The sequence below is a fragment of the Notolepis coatsorum genome, assembly GCF_963971535.1.
Source record: "Notolepis coatsorum genome assembly, chromosome: 14".
Lineage (NCBI taxonomy): Eukaryota > Metazoa > Chordata > Actinopteri > Aulopiformes > Paralepididae > Notolepis > Notolepis coatsorum.
In genome coordinates this window covers 88,730,322-88,748,373 of record NC_140178.1, presented here as the reverse complement: position 1 = coordinate 88,748,373, position 18,052 = coordinate 88,730,322, and the positions used below count along the sequence as shown (strand labels likewise).

The following is an 18,052-nucleotide window of genomic DNA, read 5'->3' as shown; positions in this document are numbered from 1 at the left end:
GATTCTACTCCTCCCGTATTTAAACCTGGAGTATCCTCCTCCTGCATTTAAGCAGTGTAGCCACCCTCCTTCAGTATTTAAACATGGAGTACCCTCCTTCAGCATTTAAGCAATTAGCTACGAACCATACTTTGTATTTGTCGTGGCCTTCAATACTCAAGCTCCGGGAGGGTCATCAAAGAGAAGTAGCCTATTCTCAGTCCTTGCCCCACAATGGTAGAATGAACTCACCCCAGTTAGGACAGCGGAAACCCGTCCAATCTTTCGCCGTCAACTAAAGACGCACTTCTTCAACCATTATCTGAATACAAAAAAAAATATATATATATATATATATTAGGGATGCTCGATATTGGCTTTTTTACCGATACCGATATTCCGATATTGTCCAACTCTTAATTTCGATACCGATACCGATACCGATATCAACCGATACCGATATATGCAGGGTTTCCCCCCAAAAAAACTGAATAATTTCAGGTAATTAATAATTTCACTGGATGCATTCAAAAGGCTTTCTAAATGTAAGCATTATCTGTGCAAAATATGATAATTAAAAAAGTAAAAATTAACATTACATATCTCTTGTTGTTGAATTAAACCAACATGCATACTTTTGACAATAAATAAAATAAGAATTGGTTCTTACTTGCTTGCCTGGGTAAATAAAGGTTAAATAAATGTAAAAAAAAAAAAAAAAAAAAAAAAAAAATCCGATACCGATATTTTCCGATATCACATTTTACTGCCGATATCGGCCGATAATATCGGTCGGCCGATAATATCGGACATCCCTAATATATATCTAACCCTAACTAACCTTACTGTCATGCACTTGTCCTAATAAACTAACCTACACTGTAGCACCAACACTTTGATGAACATTGTTACTCAGTTGATAGAGTTGTGCCCTTCCTGACGACTTGTCGTACAGAACTTGTAAGTCGCTTTGGATAAAAGCGTGAGCTAAATGACTAAATGTAAATGTAAAATGTAAATACCCTCCTGGATTGAATACACCCATTTCCCTCCCACTGTCTGTCTGCCCTCTGGTAACTTGGTTGAATACACACATTTCCCTCCCACTGTCTGTCTGCCCTCTGGTAACTTGGTTAGAGTAAAGGTGTGGTTGTCCTCCCATTTACTTGATTCGGGGGACACTATGGCCTCTTTAAAGGTCAGGGGTACCCCACTGACTACCCTGTAGCAGTAATCAACGGTGGTAAGTGTACTGTCATCCTCGTCACTCCCTTTCCGGGCATAGTCTGTCAGATACTTTGGGGGTTTGTGTTCCCTTGAGGGATACCTCCCACTGCTTGGGACACTTGACGTCACCCTCGGGTGCTCCTCGTCATCGCCCTCTGGGGGTGGCTGACTGTCTGCCTGCACGACCGTGCTAAGTACACTGGGCTGATGTGTCTCTGTTTCTACACACCTTACTCTGGAGTCCAGCTCTGGCTCCTCTGTCTGTGTCTCGCTCTCACATGTTGTCTTTGTGACAAACTTGACTAGCATGTGTTTCTGCACTCTCCCTTTACCGGGATGATAAACTAGGAAAGTGGGGCTTCCCTTGTCGTGCCCTACAAAGAGTCCTTTTTCACATCTGGACTCAGGCTTTCCCCTGTCCTGCAGGTATGCATAACACACTGATCCAAATCGGTGCATTCTAGCTAGATTACACGTCTTTCCTGTCAGTGCTGTATACGGGGTGGTGCCCGTGTGCTTATTAAAGCACCTGTTTCTGGTGTAAGCGGCTTCTTGCACCGCATAATGCCATAGGCTCTTAGGTAAGTTACTGTCTACTAGCTTACACCTAGCCATTTCGAAAAGGGTGCACCATTTCCTCTCTGCCACTCCGTTCTGGTGTGGGGGATATGGACATGACGTCTCGTGTCTTATCTTGTACCTTCTCAACAGTGATTGGAACTCTCTGTTTGTGAACTCGGTTCCATTGTCGGACCTCAAGCATCCTACATTACCATAAGGGGCTACGTCTGCCAGGAATTTCTCCGTGGCCTGGAGTGTGTCATTCTTTGCTTTGAGAAAGTAAACAAACACTGATCCTGTGCACACATCTGTAAAAGACTGTACATATCTGTTCTGAAGGTCCAGATTAACACTGAAAGTCTGCGTTTATTATTTTGTATAACTTGTATATTGTTTATATATATAAGATATATATCTTTACGCCATCTGTTTGCATAATAGTATTCTTCGCTCGCCTCATTGGGTCCCACCCTTGACATTGTAGGCGCCAGAGACGAGCCCCCCAGACATGGTTCTAGACATGTTCAGACACGTTCAGACTTGCCCAGGGCAAGCGCATTGATTCGGTACAGGTAAATCGGCTGAGCCCCATAGGGATCAGTTTGAGTATATATATTGTAGATGGTGCAAGCAGCCGTGCGGCAGTAACATAACAGGAGAAGTAGCAGAGCGAGAGCGTGATACGTCCGGTACAGTTGTACACAGACCTACAAGCAGTGTATCGTTACAGAGAGCTAATGGCTACTTATATACGACTATAATATTGTAGAGCCATTATTGGCGCAGTATAGTGACTTGTGTAAGCGAAGTAACGTGGAGAAACGCATAGTGAAACCCAGCGGCATTTGGATATAACTACTCATTGGAGACCGTCTGCGGGTTAGCTTCCAGTACAAACGAAGCTAGCTAGCTACCATCTATGCCAACAGGCTTTTGGATTAATAGCTATTAACCCTGCCATCGGGCGCTAGGATTACAAGGACCGGTTCCGTACGAGACCCCTTTTCTTCCAGCGATGACAGGATTAGCCGACCGGTCTACAGTTCCTCCGGAGCTTGGAGCTCCAGAGGGAAACCATCGTCTCCAGCTACCATTTGCTTTTCCCAGTATCGCCTCGTTTCTTCTCACTCCCTGCAGAGCTCCGGTCGAGTATCCGTAACCTAGGAACTATTCATTACCGCTGACTTTGATACCCTGACATTCTATTATTAAAGGCGAACCGTGATAATTAATATGTATGTTGCTATGACTATTAAAATACTGTAAACTTGATATCCTTGTCCCCGCGCCGTCAATTGAGTGTCCGCCATTTTGTCTAACTATACTGTCTGGCTATTAATATTCTTTAGTAGTGGTTTAATCTAAACAATCTTTAATACAGTCCGGGTTGTGTAGCCCCTTAGCTACAATATCTAAAGCCTCCTATGGACTCGTTGCTTACTGGACCGACTAGATCCGTGTTAACTAGCACAAGTGGTACCTTTACTTTTTCTGTGGGATTTCTGTTTCTCGATTGAGTAAACTTCCCCGTTTTGCACACTACACATTTTTTGTCAGGTCTACGCTTTTCACCTTCAATGTGCATGCCTTTTGTCACTGCTTGCAGTTTCAGTAAATCCTCGTAATTACAATGACCCATAATCTCGTGCCATGTCTGAATATCGTGACTGACCGCCATGCTACACATATTATTATTATCATTACACTTGTCGTTGTCATTACACTCTGTTTGCAGATAATACATTCTCTGGTACATCTTTATGTCAAACCGTGTACCGTCAGGCTCTACAAGAACATTTCTACCTTTATCGAAGAATACCTTGGCACCGCTTGCAGTAGCAGCTATTACAGAGAACAGTCCTTGTGGGAACGATGGTACGTAGAGAGCGTTCTTTAACGTCACTCTACGCCGGCGCCCCCCACTGTCCGTGAGGCATACCTGTGTGTTTCCTCTCTCTTGCGCCAACCCGTAGGTGCGCTTCCCGTCTGTCAGCTCCATGCTGTACCTCTCTGGGTGGAAAGTGTTGTCAAAGTTCTTGAACCGACTCCTGTTGTTGATGACATGGGACGACGCACCTGTGTCCACGATCAGTCCCTTCCTCTGGGCCCGCTGCAGCTGCGCCGGCCTGGCGATGCACGCTGTCCGCGCCCCAAAAGCGAAGTCTTCTTGTCCCGCTATTCTCCGGGCGTCGTCTCGATCCGTCTCATGTCGACCGTCGCCGCCATCTTGTCTGTAGCCGCCGTCTCGTCCATGGCCGCCATCTCGTCCATGGCCGTCATCTTGTCCATGCGCGTATTGCGCGCTCTGGTCGTGTTTCTTCATGCACGCTCTGTCTGTGTGCCCCGTGGATTTGCAGAAGCTACACCAGACAGTCTTTGGGCAGTCGCCTCTCCGATGGCCTTTCTCTCCGCATCGCCAACACGCCAGCTCCGCCGTGGTCCTGGTCCTCTCCCTTGGCGTCGCTCGGGCCTTCAGCACCCTCTCTCCCGCCTCCGCGGCGGCTGGGTGGGTATCTTCTGAGGCCTTGAAGTTTCTTAACTTGGCCTTGAACTGTCCCCGCGTCATGTCCGCTGAACCGTGTGTTACCAGGAGTGTGAACGGTTTGTACAGCTCCGGTAGTCCTCTCATCACCATCGCCATCATTAGCCCATCGCTTGGTGCTTCTCCTGCACTCTTCAATGCCGTCATGGACTGCTCAGCTCTGATGACGTATTTGGTCACCGTCTCGGTGTGCCCCTTCCTCAGTCCCGTTAGTGTTATGTAGAGGGCCACGACTCAGGGTCTTCCTCGCCCGATGTAATGCTCTCTCAACACCCCCAGGCTTTCTCGGCCTTTGTCTTTAGTGTCGCGGAATATCAGCCCCAAGCTTGTGTCGTCGAGCAGTGGCGCTAACTCACAGTACGCGTCTGTGTTACGCTGGTCGTCCAGGGCTTGCTCTTCCGCCGTCAGTGGTCCCGTGGGGGCTGTCAAGATCGTCGCCTTCAGTCCCGCACCGTGCATGCAGCATAACATGCGCTCTTCCCAGAGCTCGTAGTCCTCTGCTTTTCCATTGAATGAGGGCCATTTGCTCCTTCCCTTTACACCATCCTCTTGGTTGATGGTAGGCGTAGCTTTAGCTCTTGTTGGCCTAGCCACGCGGTGCTCCCGGTGCTAACCTAGCCTATACTTTAGCTAAGCTTGCTACCCTTATTATTTCGCCCCGGCGTGATATGGGCCCATAACCTGTTGACAGAATCTGGCTATGGGGCGACAATAATATGGTCAAGAGGCATGGTTTGTATCTTTAGCCTTTGGCGTGGTTTATTCATTCACATGGTAGGGCAGCAGTTCTAGAGTTCTCCTCTCACTGAGAGGATGGTGGGGAAAGAAATAGAGGGGGAGGAGACATCTCTTTTTATACTCGCCACCTGGTGGTATCATGAGTGGCTCCGCCTAGAGCGCCCTCTAGTGGAAACAGTTATATATGCAGTTAGACAGTTACTAACAATCCTACATAGAACCTCTAACTTTAACACTCCCACTTAGGGTTGTATTAGCATACTGGATAACTTCTCCGAAAAACATTTTACAAAGAAAATAATACAATCCAAAAACATCAAAAGAGTATGGCAGTCAATATTTAGAGTTAGACAGTTACTAACAATCCTACATAGAACCTCTAACTTTAACAATATCTGTATATCTGTATGGCCCCCATAAATGTACAAACCCCCCCTCCCACCCACCCACCCCCTCCTAATGTACAGTTTCCTCCCCCTCGTATGTATATATTTTCTGTTCGGATTTTCTGTTACTGTACTGTATATTTGCATATCAGTACTGTATATTTGCATATCTTGTATGCCACAAATGTAACAGTACTGTATACCTGTATGTCATGTATGTCAGAAATGTCAAGATGTATATCTGTATGTTGCGTATGTCATTAATGTCATTATGAATTGAAAATGGGGGACCCTAATGTAAACAAGACGAAAGTCTTTCTCTGGTCTGCATCCCCTTAACAATGTATATTGAGCCGTACTGTATTGTACCCATTCTGCAATCTGTTAATAACGTTTTCAATCGATCAATCAATCAATACTCCACCGGCACGTCCCTCTTGGTTTCTGAAAAGACTGGAGCAAGTGCGAGCAGTGAGCCACAACCGTAGCCAAGCACTCTGGCGCGCTACACAATGAACACCACATGTATGGGGGTAGATTTCTATCAAAAATAAACAAACGCAAAAGTAGAATCCACAATCGTAAAAACGATGTGGATTCTACTTTTGCGTTTGTTTATTTTTGATAGAAATCTACCCCCATACACATGTTGTTACTCACAATCCGCCCAGGGGTAGACTCATCTGCCGCCCGCGTGTACTCCAGACTCTTCCGACATACTGAGCTTCACCAGCTGAACTCATTCGTACCTTGCGGCCACCTGTAGTAATAATAATAATAATAAACTGTATTTGTATATAGCACCTTTCATAGAAGAATTGCAGCTCAAAGTGCATCACAGTAGAAAAAAAGACATAAAATGAGCACATAAGGTGCAGACGTATAAAATCAGTTTTTCACATTAGGATCTAACATCCCAATAGAGTAGACCACCTTGTTTATGGTTTGATTCTATGGCAATAATAAAAAGAGTAGAATAGACAAGAGTAAAATGGTGCAATGCAATACAATAGTTCTGAATCTGGCTTCCCATTGGCTACCAGCCGTGTTGCTGTCAAAGCAAATTGTGGAATCGTCTGGAGGTAGTGGCACAGGTGTTTTCACTTAAGCCCTTGGATTCTGTATATCACTGAGCCCTCAGATTTATCACCGGTGATAGTTACAGTACTCAAGTTCCAAGTTTGCTTTTATTTGTCACATATGAAGTACATTACAGTGAAATGCTTGGTTCTGTATGAGCCCCTGAGAATGTGCTTCATGTAAAATAAGTAAGTAAAAGAGGAATAACACTATACAATATACAATATACAAACTAAAGTACAACCTAAGTACAAATGCAGACAATGAGGTACAAAATGCAGACAATGAGGTACGAAAACGTTTAAATAATTTTAAGGCAAGGTGCAAATGAGGTATGGAAAGTCACAGCACTTTGGGAGCGTCTAGCGGCTCTGGGCTGCATTTTTCCATTCAAAATTAGAATTGCAGAATGACTTTCGTCTTGTTTACATCAGGGTCCTCCATTTTCAATTAATCAGGACATTTATGACATACAAGACATACAAATATACAGTAGGCCTACTGTAAAAAAAAAAATTGGACATTTACCGGGGCCAGTTTCTAATTGCAGCCATCCGTAGTTGCTCTTTGAGAACGGTTTTGAAGGAGGGTAGAGATTCACATGATTTTACGGCTGTGGGTAGGGTGTTCCACATTATTGTGACATAATTGCAAAACGTGTTTAATCCCTTGTTTGAGCCGAATCTGGGTTGAACATGATTTGTTGAACTCCCTGTGGTGTTGTGGTCATGGAATTCACTGACCTTTGGGAAGTATTTCGACATGTACATGGGTATCTTAGTGGTGCAGTGTATCTTGTAGACCAGGCCCATTGCAAGTTGCTGTACTCTGTTGTCTACTCTAAGCCATCCTAGGTTGTCAAAATGTGCAGGGGTAATGTGGGTTTTACGAGTAAGGCCAAGCAGTAGTCTGACCAGTTTGTTTTGTGATGTTTGCAATTTTGTTTTTAGCGCCTTTGAGGTGCTTTGGTACCATGAGGTGCAAGCATAGTCGTAGTACCCTTGAATGAGTGCTCCTGCCAGAGTCTTCAGGGTATACTTGTTTACCAGAGAGGAGATCCGGTACAAGAATCTAGTTTGTTGGTTGACTTTTTTTATTACATTGGATGCCATTTTGTCACAGGAAAGATTTGCCTCTAGGATGGAACCCAGGTATGTAATTTAATCTTTCCTTGTGACAATATTGTCACCCACTGTAACTGAGAAGCCGTCGGTCTTGCTGAGTTTGTTATTTGAACCGAAGAGAATGGACTCTGTTTTGCCCATGTGTAATGATAGTTTGTTATCAGCGAGCCATATGCAGATTTTGCCTAGTTCCAAGCTGAGGGTTTTTTCAACCTGTAACTTGTTCCTGTCAGAGACCAGCAGGGCTGAGTCGTCCGCAAACAGGAACAAGTTGCAGTCACAAGCTGACGACATGTCATTTGCATAAATTAGGAACAGTAGCGGTCCTAGTATGCTTCCTTGTGGAACACCACAGCTCACTGTGAGGGGGGGGGGATAGGGTACCGTTTACCTCCACCATCTGTTCTCTCCCCTCCAGGTAGGATTGCATCCAGCTCACTGATAGACTATCAAAAACCAATTGCTTTTAGCTTGTCAATCAGAATGGTGTGATTGACAGTGTCGAAGGCCTTTTGTAGGTCCAGCATGACCATGCCGCAGTATTTGCCCGCGTCCACCTCTTGTTTGGTGTGGTTGTTTAAATAGAGAAGGCATGTGTCAGTGGAGTGGGATGTTCTGAAGCCAGATTGGAATTCGTAGATTTTTTCCGCAAGGTACTTTTCGACCTGTTCGTATACTATTTTTTCCATGACTTTCGAGATGGAGGTAAGGATAGAAACAGGGCGGTAGTTGCCTGGGTCTAATTTGCTGCCCTTTTTGTGCAGGGGTGTTACTCTTGCAATTTTGAAGTCATTGGGGACGTGTCCCTGTTTTATGGAGAGGTTTATTATGTCTGTGATGACTGGTGTGATGGCGGCTGCTGAGTCTCTGAGGAATTTGGAGGGGATGTTGTCATGGCCAGTGGCCTTGTTCGGTTGGAGGGCACTCAGTTTTTTGAGTACCTCATCTGTTGTTACCATTTCCAGTTTGAAGTCGTCTTTGTGGACCCCTGACACTGAGCAGGAACTCAAGACGAGGGGACTGACGTGGAAACAGCTGGAGAGGATGGCTCAAGACAGAAGGGGGTGGACACTTTTCATCAATGGCCTATGTTCCGAAAGGAATAAAAGGCCTAAGTAAGTAAGTAAGTAAGTAAGTAAGTAAGTAAGAATGGGTACAATACAGTACGGCTCAATACACACACAATTGTTAAGAGGATGCAGACCAGATAAAGACGTTTGTCTTGTTTACATCAGGGTCCCCCACACATGCACAACATACATGACATCATGACATGGGTCGATCCTTATCAGTCTCTTTGTTCTATATGAGCGTGTAATAATATGTCATATAATGATTAAATATAAAATGTTAAATAGGTTTTGCAAATAAGGAGACAGATAGAGAAGATTTCAAGGCACTCAAAACATTTTTGACTAGTTTTTAGGGTAGCCTACGTAATGGCCATACAAAGACTGTGCCACGTGTGTGTCAGATGAGGTCATTAAAATGACGGTCCAGGTAGCTGAAGTGGCAGATAAAAGGCTATAAATAACACACAGGAACATACCCTCATGTTATTGGTTCGTATGCTCCAAGGGAAGAGCCAGTTTCTGACAATTTGCGAAGAGGACTTGTCTCGTCTGTTTAGAGTGTGATTTATGTATTTTTTTTTTATCAAATATCTGTATTTCTTTTTCTTTTTATACACAAAACAAGACAAACACAATACAGTAATAATAATAATAACAAGACCTCACAATACCACAATAATAATGACAATAATGACATTAGCAAAAAAAGAAAGAAGAGAAAAACATAAAAAACTACTTATACTATTACAGACACCACAATAGACACCACAAAATACATTTCCTCCCACTCCCCCCCACCCCCAGACCCCCCAGGACCGACACCCAGACCCTGCTCCGCCACTAGATTGTGGCCTTGTGTGCTAGAGTGTGATTTATGTTTTGGTTCAAGCTCAGTGTTTTTTTTATTTTCTTTTAGATGGAATGGAAAAGCATTACAACACTTCTGGGAAGGATCCAGTCATTGTGATATTGCAGTGTCGTCCCCGGGACATTTTGAGCACATATAATCAAACACATCCTTTCTTGGTAGACTTTTATGCACCAGTTTGTGCCTTTTCTGCATCAATTTATGGTGGAAAAGTCTTTATTTACTTTATTTATGTAAAGGAAAAAGACAACATTCAACAACCCGCTGACACAGATATAATGGAAAATAATGCAGTAAGGCTCTCAGGCATTCTTTATTGCTTTCAAATATGTATTCTATAGTTAAAGGTAAGAAGGATATATAAATGTTTTTTCGACCCCCTTATTTATTTCTCTTTACCTCTTTTGGGGAGGGGGTTGTCCTTCCATGTCCCGCCTTAAAATGGTACAACACTCTACAGCTAGGTTCCCTACCGGCACCAGAAAGAGAGAGCACATCACACCAGTCCTAGCCTCCCTACACTGGCTCCCAGTACCATATAGAATAGACTTCAAAATCCTCCTCCTCACCTTTAAGGCACTATCGGGGTGCAGCACCCCTATACATCACCGAGCTCATCGCCCCCTATGCAGCACCCAGGTCACTAAGATCCTCCAACCAGGCCCGGCTAGTTCCCCCCCGCACCAGACTCAAAAAGAGAGGCGATCGCTCCTTCAAGGCCGTGGCCCCCAAGCTGTGGAACCAGCTTCCCCTGGAGATCCGATCTGCTCCCTCGCTGGAGACTTTTAAGGCCCGTCTAAAAACCCACTTTTATTCCCTAGCCTTCAATTAACCCTGATTCTCACACCCTAACTCACACACTCCCATGCAATTTTATCCTGCTCTTGTATCTCTTCTTGTGCTCCTCTGTCCCCTGTGTGCTATACTGTACTTTGTGCTCCCCTATCCGCTTGTTGGCCTACTGTTGTCCTATTTTCTGAATGTACTGTCTTGTCCTGTTGTGCCTTTTTGTATTTGTGTATTTTATATTAGGACATTGATATTATGCTTTGATTGTACAGCACTTTGGTTGGCTCTTGAGCTTTTAAACGTGCTTTATAAATAAATGACTTGACTTGACTTCATATTAGCTATATTTTCTTAGGGGGACAAACACACACTGCCACTTCACAACTCACTGCCACTTTACTTTGCTGCCATTATTTTAGTTTACATTATATTAGCTTACTGCCATATCTATCATCTCACTGCCACTTTACTTTACTGCCATTATTGTATTCTACTGCCATTATTTATTAGTTATACTTACTATGTACCACTGCTGCTAAAAGAAAGATTTGCACTAAGTTCCTTTACCTCCTATATTTATTTCAATCATACATAAACATTTTTAGCCACTGTTTATACTGTATATAGTCCTGTATAGTGTATGTACATCGTGTCCCATGTTACTTATGTCTAGTGTCCTATATGTCACTTTATGATTATATTAGATATTTTTTTATATACACCGTGAGAAGGGGGAAACGCAATTTCATTTCTCTGTATGTCTTGCACATTATGAGAAGCGACAATAAAGCTGACTTTGACTTTGATGTACCTCTTCTCAATATTGAGGGGGCAACCCCCCCCCCCCCCCCCTAAATCTAGGCCTATGGCCAGAGAAATACTCTTAACCCTTTCACTGCCACACTACAGAAGGTTAACCCTTTACTATCACACTACCAACGGTTACGGGTTAACTTGCTGTTGTGTGGCAGTGAAAGGGTTAACCTTCTGTGTATTGTCGCAGTGAAAGGGTTAACCATTTGGTAGTGCGGCAGTGAAAGGGTTAATACTCCAGTCACAACTTGGCAGCCATGTTTACCCGCTGACCTACTGTGTATTTATTCCTTTATGAATAATATGGACTCATCTTCAACATGACACAGTCTTGAGTGTGACGTAGAATCAGTTACGTGATGATAACAACGAATGTACACTGTCAACATAACTTTGTGGAAAAGTGACTTCGAGGAAATGTTTGCCATGTGTCTGTAGGGTTAAAGGTCTCCCACTCAAGGCTATTGTAGATTATCTTGACCTGAAAACAATGTGCAGGTGACATGGCTAGCCTCATTGAGAACTATCAGAGAGAGAAAGAAAGAGAGAGAGGGACAGAGAGAGAGTGGGTTAGAGAGAGAGTGGGTTAGAGAGAGAGAGAGAGAGAGAGAGAGAGAGAGAGAGAGAGAGAGAGAGAGAGAGAGAGAGAGAGAGAGAGAGAGAGAGAGAGAGAGAGAGAGAGAGAGAGAGAGAGAGAGAGAGAGAGGAGCAAGAGAGTTCTGACCCTGGCCTGTGGATATGTGGCTAAACTAACCAATACCATGTTGAGGCATCCTCTCTACAGGCAAGGTTCAAGGCTGTGGCTGCGCAGTGATAAGGTGATAACATAGGTTCCAACAACATACAATGATGACATATGGGGTGTGTTTATATACTCACAAAGAGGGGTTTTCTCAGAAATAGTAATAATAATAGAGTAGAACATAGTAATAATAGTGGAATTGACGTTACAGTACAGAACATAATTCTATGAATGAATTCAATAAATTCTTTCTAGATACTGTATATTGGCTTTGTGTGTTTTATTAGTTTGTGTTTTTTTACACTCATAACAACATAATCAGAAAGGCAATATAACTTAAATTATGTTTATTATTATTTATTCATATTTTTTTTTATTGTTGTTGTGGTGGTGTTTATTGTTACCGTTATTATTATTACGTTATTGTTGTTGTTGTTGTTGTTGTTGTTGTTGTTTCTAGAAATAAGCTGATGAGTAGGTTAAGCATTAGATGAGTAGCAGGTAACAGGGGAAATAACACTACAGATAAGCTGCAGTTTCAATGCAAGGCTACTTTGCAGTTGATCTGTCAACATTCCTTATGTCACTCAGTGATATCATATCGGTGACTTCAAACAAATACTTCCCTGAATCACTGCTGCCTCCCCCCTCGAGAGTCCATTCTCTTCGGTTCAAATAACAAACTCAGCAAGACCGATGGCTTCTCAGTTACAGTGGGTGACAATATTGTCACAAGGAAAGATGAAATTACCTACCTGGGTTCCATCCTAGAGGCAAATCTTTCCTGTGACAAAATGGCATCCAATGTAATAAAAAAAAGTCAACCAACAAACTAGATTCTTGTACCGGATCTCCTCTCTGGTAAACAAGTATACCCTGAAGACTCTGGCAGGAGCACTCATTCGACTATGCTTGCACCTCATGGTACCAAAGCACCTCAAAGGCGCTAAAAACAAGATTACAAACATCACAAAACAAACTGGTCAGACTACTACTTGACCTTACCCCTAGAACCCACCTTACCCCTGCCCACTTTGACAACCTAGGATGGCTTAGAGTAGACGACAGAGTACAGCAACTTGCAATGGGCCTGGTCTACAAGATACACTATACGACTAAGGTACCCATGTACATGTCAAAATACTTCCCAAAGGTCAGTGAATACCACGACCACAACACCAGAGGAAGCTCAACAAATCATGTTAAACCCAGATTCGGCTCAAACAAGGGACTAAACACGTGTTTGCAATTATGCCACATCAATGTGGAACGCCCTACCCAAAGCTGTAAAGGAATGTGAATCCCTACCCACATTCAAAACCGCTCTTAAACAGCACCTACGGGAGGCTGCAATTCGAAACTGGCCACCATAAATTTCCAAACACCCCACCCCCACCCACTCCTAATAGACAGTCTCCTCCCCACCGCATGTATATATTCTCTCCCCGCCGTATGTATATTTCTCTCCCACCCACCCACCCCCTCCAAATGTACAGTCTCCTCACCACCGTATGTATATTTCTCTCCCACCCACCCACCCCCTCCTAATGTACAGTCCCCTCCCCATCATATGTATATACTCTGTCAGGATCTATGGGTAACAGTACTGTATATTTGAATACTGTATATGTCACAAATGTATCAGTACTAAATACCTGTATGTCCCTATGCCATAAATGTCATGTATGTTGAGTATGTCATAAATGTCAATATGAATTGAAAATGGGGGACCCTGATGTAAACAAGACAAACGTCTTTCTCTGGTCTGCATCCCCTTAACAATTGTGTGTATTGAGCCGTACTGTATTGTACCCATTCTGCAATCTGTTAAATAAAGTTTTCATTCATCATTCATTCATTCATTCATTAATTCATTCATTCATTCATTCATTCATTCATTCATTCACTCGGGCCCTCCCCTCGCGTCCTCCCCTCTGGCCCTCCCCTCGGGTCCTCCCCTCGGGTCCTCCCCTCGGGCCCTCCCCTCGGGCCCTCCAATGCCGAGTAGGGTCCAGCTGCAGACCCGGGGGAAGCCTCTCACGTGCCAAGCCTCTGGCAGCCGCCAGCCTCTGGCAAGAGTAAATTACGGATTTTACGACAATTTGAAGGAAATCGTCGGTATGTTACACTCCAGTGACTCACCCGTCTCCCATCCACTGTAGAACATTTGCTTTAGGAAAGAAATGTGTGTATTGATTGTACATTACTTTTTAACCTCTTAAGCCCGAGGGGTCCATAAATCTCTAGAGAATGTACACAACATCTATTCTGCTACTCTGACTGCCTTCCCTCAGAGCCATACCCAGAGCTGTTGTGGCAACATTGCTGAAAGTAACTTGATCACCTTTCACTCTTTGGACCAAGTTCATTCCATCAACCACTGTAGCAGAGTTCCCTGGGAGTTGCTCTGCTACTGCTAAATTTGTCTGCAAGGTCGTGGCCAAAGTAGCTTTATTTGTCTTGCTCAGCAATCTGTCTGGTGTGGATGGAACACAGGGCAATGGCCCAAGGGGATGAGAAAGGATATCCTCCATTGATTGATTGATTGATTGAAAACTGTATTAACAGATTGCAGAATGGGTACAGTACAGCTCAATACATACAATTGTTAAAGGGGAACTATTTTACTATTTCTTTCACTATTTGGGCACTTTTACACAATTCCTGTGAGTCTATGGAACACCTCTGTAATTTTTTTTTTAATTAATTGTTTTGTATTTCTAATGAAGTACTCAAAAACAGCATTTTTCTACCTCAAGATCTTAAGCTGTTTTGAGCCTGGGCACCTAAACCACGGTGGGGCCTGATGCTACCCAGCCACATTATTATGCAGCTGAGTCTCTCTGACATCACAGATCAGCACATTTTCAGATGACTCAGTTCAGTGAGGGTGAATATTGTGAGAGGAGAATTGGAAGAATGCGCCAATATGAGAATTAGAGACATAGATCCTATTAATATAAGTCCACATAGCTATGAAACAATGCTAAACACTGAAAAAGGCCATTTATAAGATAGTTCCCCTTTAAGGGGATGCAGACCAGAGAAAGACTTTCGTCTTGTTTACATCAGGGTCCCCCATTTTCAATTCATCATAACATATATGACATACACGACATACAGATACATATATATATATACTACATATATACATTTATGACATACCAGATTTGCAAATACAGTACTGTTTGTTATACCAAAAGAGTCCAGAAAAGAGAGTATATACATTTGACGTAGAAACTGTACATTGGAGGAGGTTGGGTGGGTGGGGTGGGGAGGGGTTGGGTAGGAGGGGTGGGTGGGGGACACTGTACAACTGTACAAGCAAAACTGTACATTGGAATATTGACAGAACCATATTTCGTCATTTACTGTACATTGGAGGGGGTTGGGTTGGGACATTTACAGGGGCCAGTTTCGAATTGCAGTCTCCCGTAGGTGTTCTTTGAGAGTGATTTTGAAAGTGGGTAGTGATTTACATTCCTTTACAGCTTTGGGTAGGGCGTTCCACATTGATGTGGCATAATTGCGAAATGTGTTTAGTCCCTTGTTTGAGCCGAATCTGGGTTTAACATGATTTGTGGAGCTTCCTCTGGTGTTGTGATCGTGGTATTCACTGACCTTTGGGAAGTATTTTGACATGTACATGGGTACCTTGGTCGTGTAGTGTATCTTGTAGACTCTAAGCCATCCTAGGTTGTCAAAGTGGGCAGGGGTGAGGTGGGTTCTAGGAGTAAGATCAAGCAGTAGTCTGACCAGTTTGTTTTGAGATGTTTGTAATTTTGTTTTTAGCGCCTTTGAGGTGCTTTGGTACCATGAGGTGCAAGCATAGTCGTAGTACCCTTGAATGAGTGCTCCTGCCAGAGTCTTCAGGGTATTCTTGTTTACCAGAGAGGAGATCTGGTACAAGAATCGAGTTTGTTGGTTGACTTTTTTTTATTACATTGGATGCCATTTTGTCACAGGAAAGATTTGCCTCTAGGATGGAACCCAGGTAGGTAATTTCATCTTTCCTTGTGACAATATTGTCACCCACTGTAACTGAGAAGCCGTCGGTCTTGCTGAGTTAGTTATTTGAACCGAAAAGAATGGACTCTGTTTTGCCCATGTGTAATGATAGTTTGTTATCAGCGAGCCATATGCAGATTTTGCCTAGTTCCGAGCTGAGGGTTTTTTCAACCTGTAACTTGTTCCTGTCAGAGACCAGCAGGGCTGAGTCGTCCGCAAACAGGAACAAGTTGCAGTCACAAGCTGACGACATGTCATTTGCATAAATTAGGAACAGTAGCGGTCCTAGTATGCTTCCTTGTGGAACACCACAGCTCACTGGAAGGGGGGGAGATAGGGTACCGTTTACCTCCACCATCTGTTCTCTTCCCTCCAGGTAGGATTGCATCCAGCTCACTGATAGACTATCAAAACCAATTGTTTTTAGCTTGTCAATCAGAATGGTGTGATTGACAGTGTCGAAGGCCTTTTGTAGGTCCAGCATGACCATGCCGCAGTATTTGCCCGCGTCCACCTCTTGTTTGATGTGGTCGTTTAAATAGAGAAGGCATGTGTCAGTGGAGTGGGATGTTCTGAAGCCAGATTGGAATTCGTAGATTCGATTTTTTTCCGCAAGGTACTTTTCGACCTGTTCGTATACAATTTTTTCCATGACTTTCGAGATGGAGGTAAGGATAGAAACAGGGCGGTAGTTGCCTGGGTCTAATGTGCTGCCCTTTTTGTGCAGGGTGTGTTACTCTCGCAATTTTGAAGTCCTTGGGGACGTGTCCCTGTTTTATGGAGAGGTTGTGTGTGATGACTGGGGTGATGGCGGCTGCTGAGTCTCTGAGGAATTTGGAGGGGATGTTGTCATGGCCAGTGGCCTTGTTCGGTTGGGGGAGCTTCGGTGGCCAGTGTCAAAGTAATTATTTTCAATGCTATAAATTCGGTGTCTGATCAAATTCAAATACTGTTCTGACACTCATTTGCTTCCATACAGTGGTCTATGGAGAAAGAAGATGCAGACACTTGATGTTAGCGCGCCCCCCAGAGGACCAATGGTGGAACCGCTGCACCGGAAACCACATGGTCCACAATACACACATGCTGCTACGTGTGTGTAGGTAGCTAGCAATATGAACAACCTTTGCTGAAGTGTGTGTATACATTACGTTATAACAAAATCGAATCTTTTATAATACAGCATGTCGGGCAAGTCAGAATTCAGGATCAACTCCAAATTTGCGGAGAAATACGAAAAATATCGACAAAAAGAAGAGTTACAAAAGCGTAAGTGTTATTTTGAGCTAACAAGCTAACGTTAGTTGCCCCAAGTGGCTAACGTGAAAACCTGCGACTTTAACGTTATTATTGTTGTTTCGTGCACCTCATTGTGTTCATTGCTTAACGTTACAAGGATAAATAATTAAATGTCAGCCTTGTCCTGTGTTTTCATTATACAGTGAAGGACCGATATGGAGACCAGGTTGAAGAGAGTGAGTCTGGGTCTTCAGACTCAAGTTCCGACGACAGTGAAGTGGTAAGAACAGGTTACATTTTCACTATCCTCACCTCAACAGTTAATGCTGTCTGTTTTGTAATGCTTTCTGATACTAGTTTGAGATCTAGTTGGTACAATATGTCTGATCATTCAACGAACTAGATTATTGTACCGGATCTCCTCTCTGGTAAACAAGTAGCCCCTTTCGTGACTTTCGGGTCACAAAAGCCCCAGGCTTGCAAACCGAAAGTCACGAAAGGGGCTAGTAAACAAGAATACCCTGAAGACTCTGGCAGGAGCACTCATTCAAGTGTACTACGACTATGCTTGCACCTCATGGTACCAAAGCACCTCAAAGGCGCTAAAAACAAGATTAACATCACAACAAACTGGTCAGACTACTACTTGACCTTACCCCTAGAACCCACCTCACCCCTGCCCACTTTGACAACCTAGGATGGCTTAGAGTAGACAACAGAGTACAGCAACTTGCAATGGGCCTGGTCTACAAGATACACTATACGACTACGGTACCCATGTACATGTCAAAATACTTCCCAAAGGTCAGTGAATACAACGACCACAACACCTGTAGAGAACCTGTCACAGTGGTGTCAGGAGAACTGCCTCTCCCTGAACGTC

The 18,052-nt window shown here is 43.7% G+C and overlaps 2 protein-coding genes across 2 annotated transcripts in view; both read left to right on the top strand.

Annotated features, from left to right (window-relative positions):
* The window catches only part of LOC311241011 (histone H3.2), a gene marked incomplete at its 3' end in the record, with an annotated part of 340,183 nt that overhangs the window by 51,705 nt on the left and 270,426 nt on the right, over positions 1 to 18,052 (top strand). The gene's annotated exons all lie outside the window — the stretch shown is intronic.
* Positions 17,029 to 18,052, top strand: part of kri1 (KRI1 homolog) — a 36,436-nt gene continuing 35,412 nt past the window's right edge. Inside the window, exons 1-2 of the mRNA XM_084329660.1 lie at positions 17,029 to 17,199; positions 17,373 to 17,449. Coding sequence (XP_084185786.1) covers positions 17,115 to 17,199; positions 17,373 to 17,449 — 162 coding nt within the window. The 5' untranslated portion in view covers positions 17,029 to 17,114. The remainder of the gene's footprint in view (positions 17,200 to 17,372; positions 17,450 to 18,052) is intronic.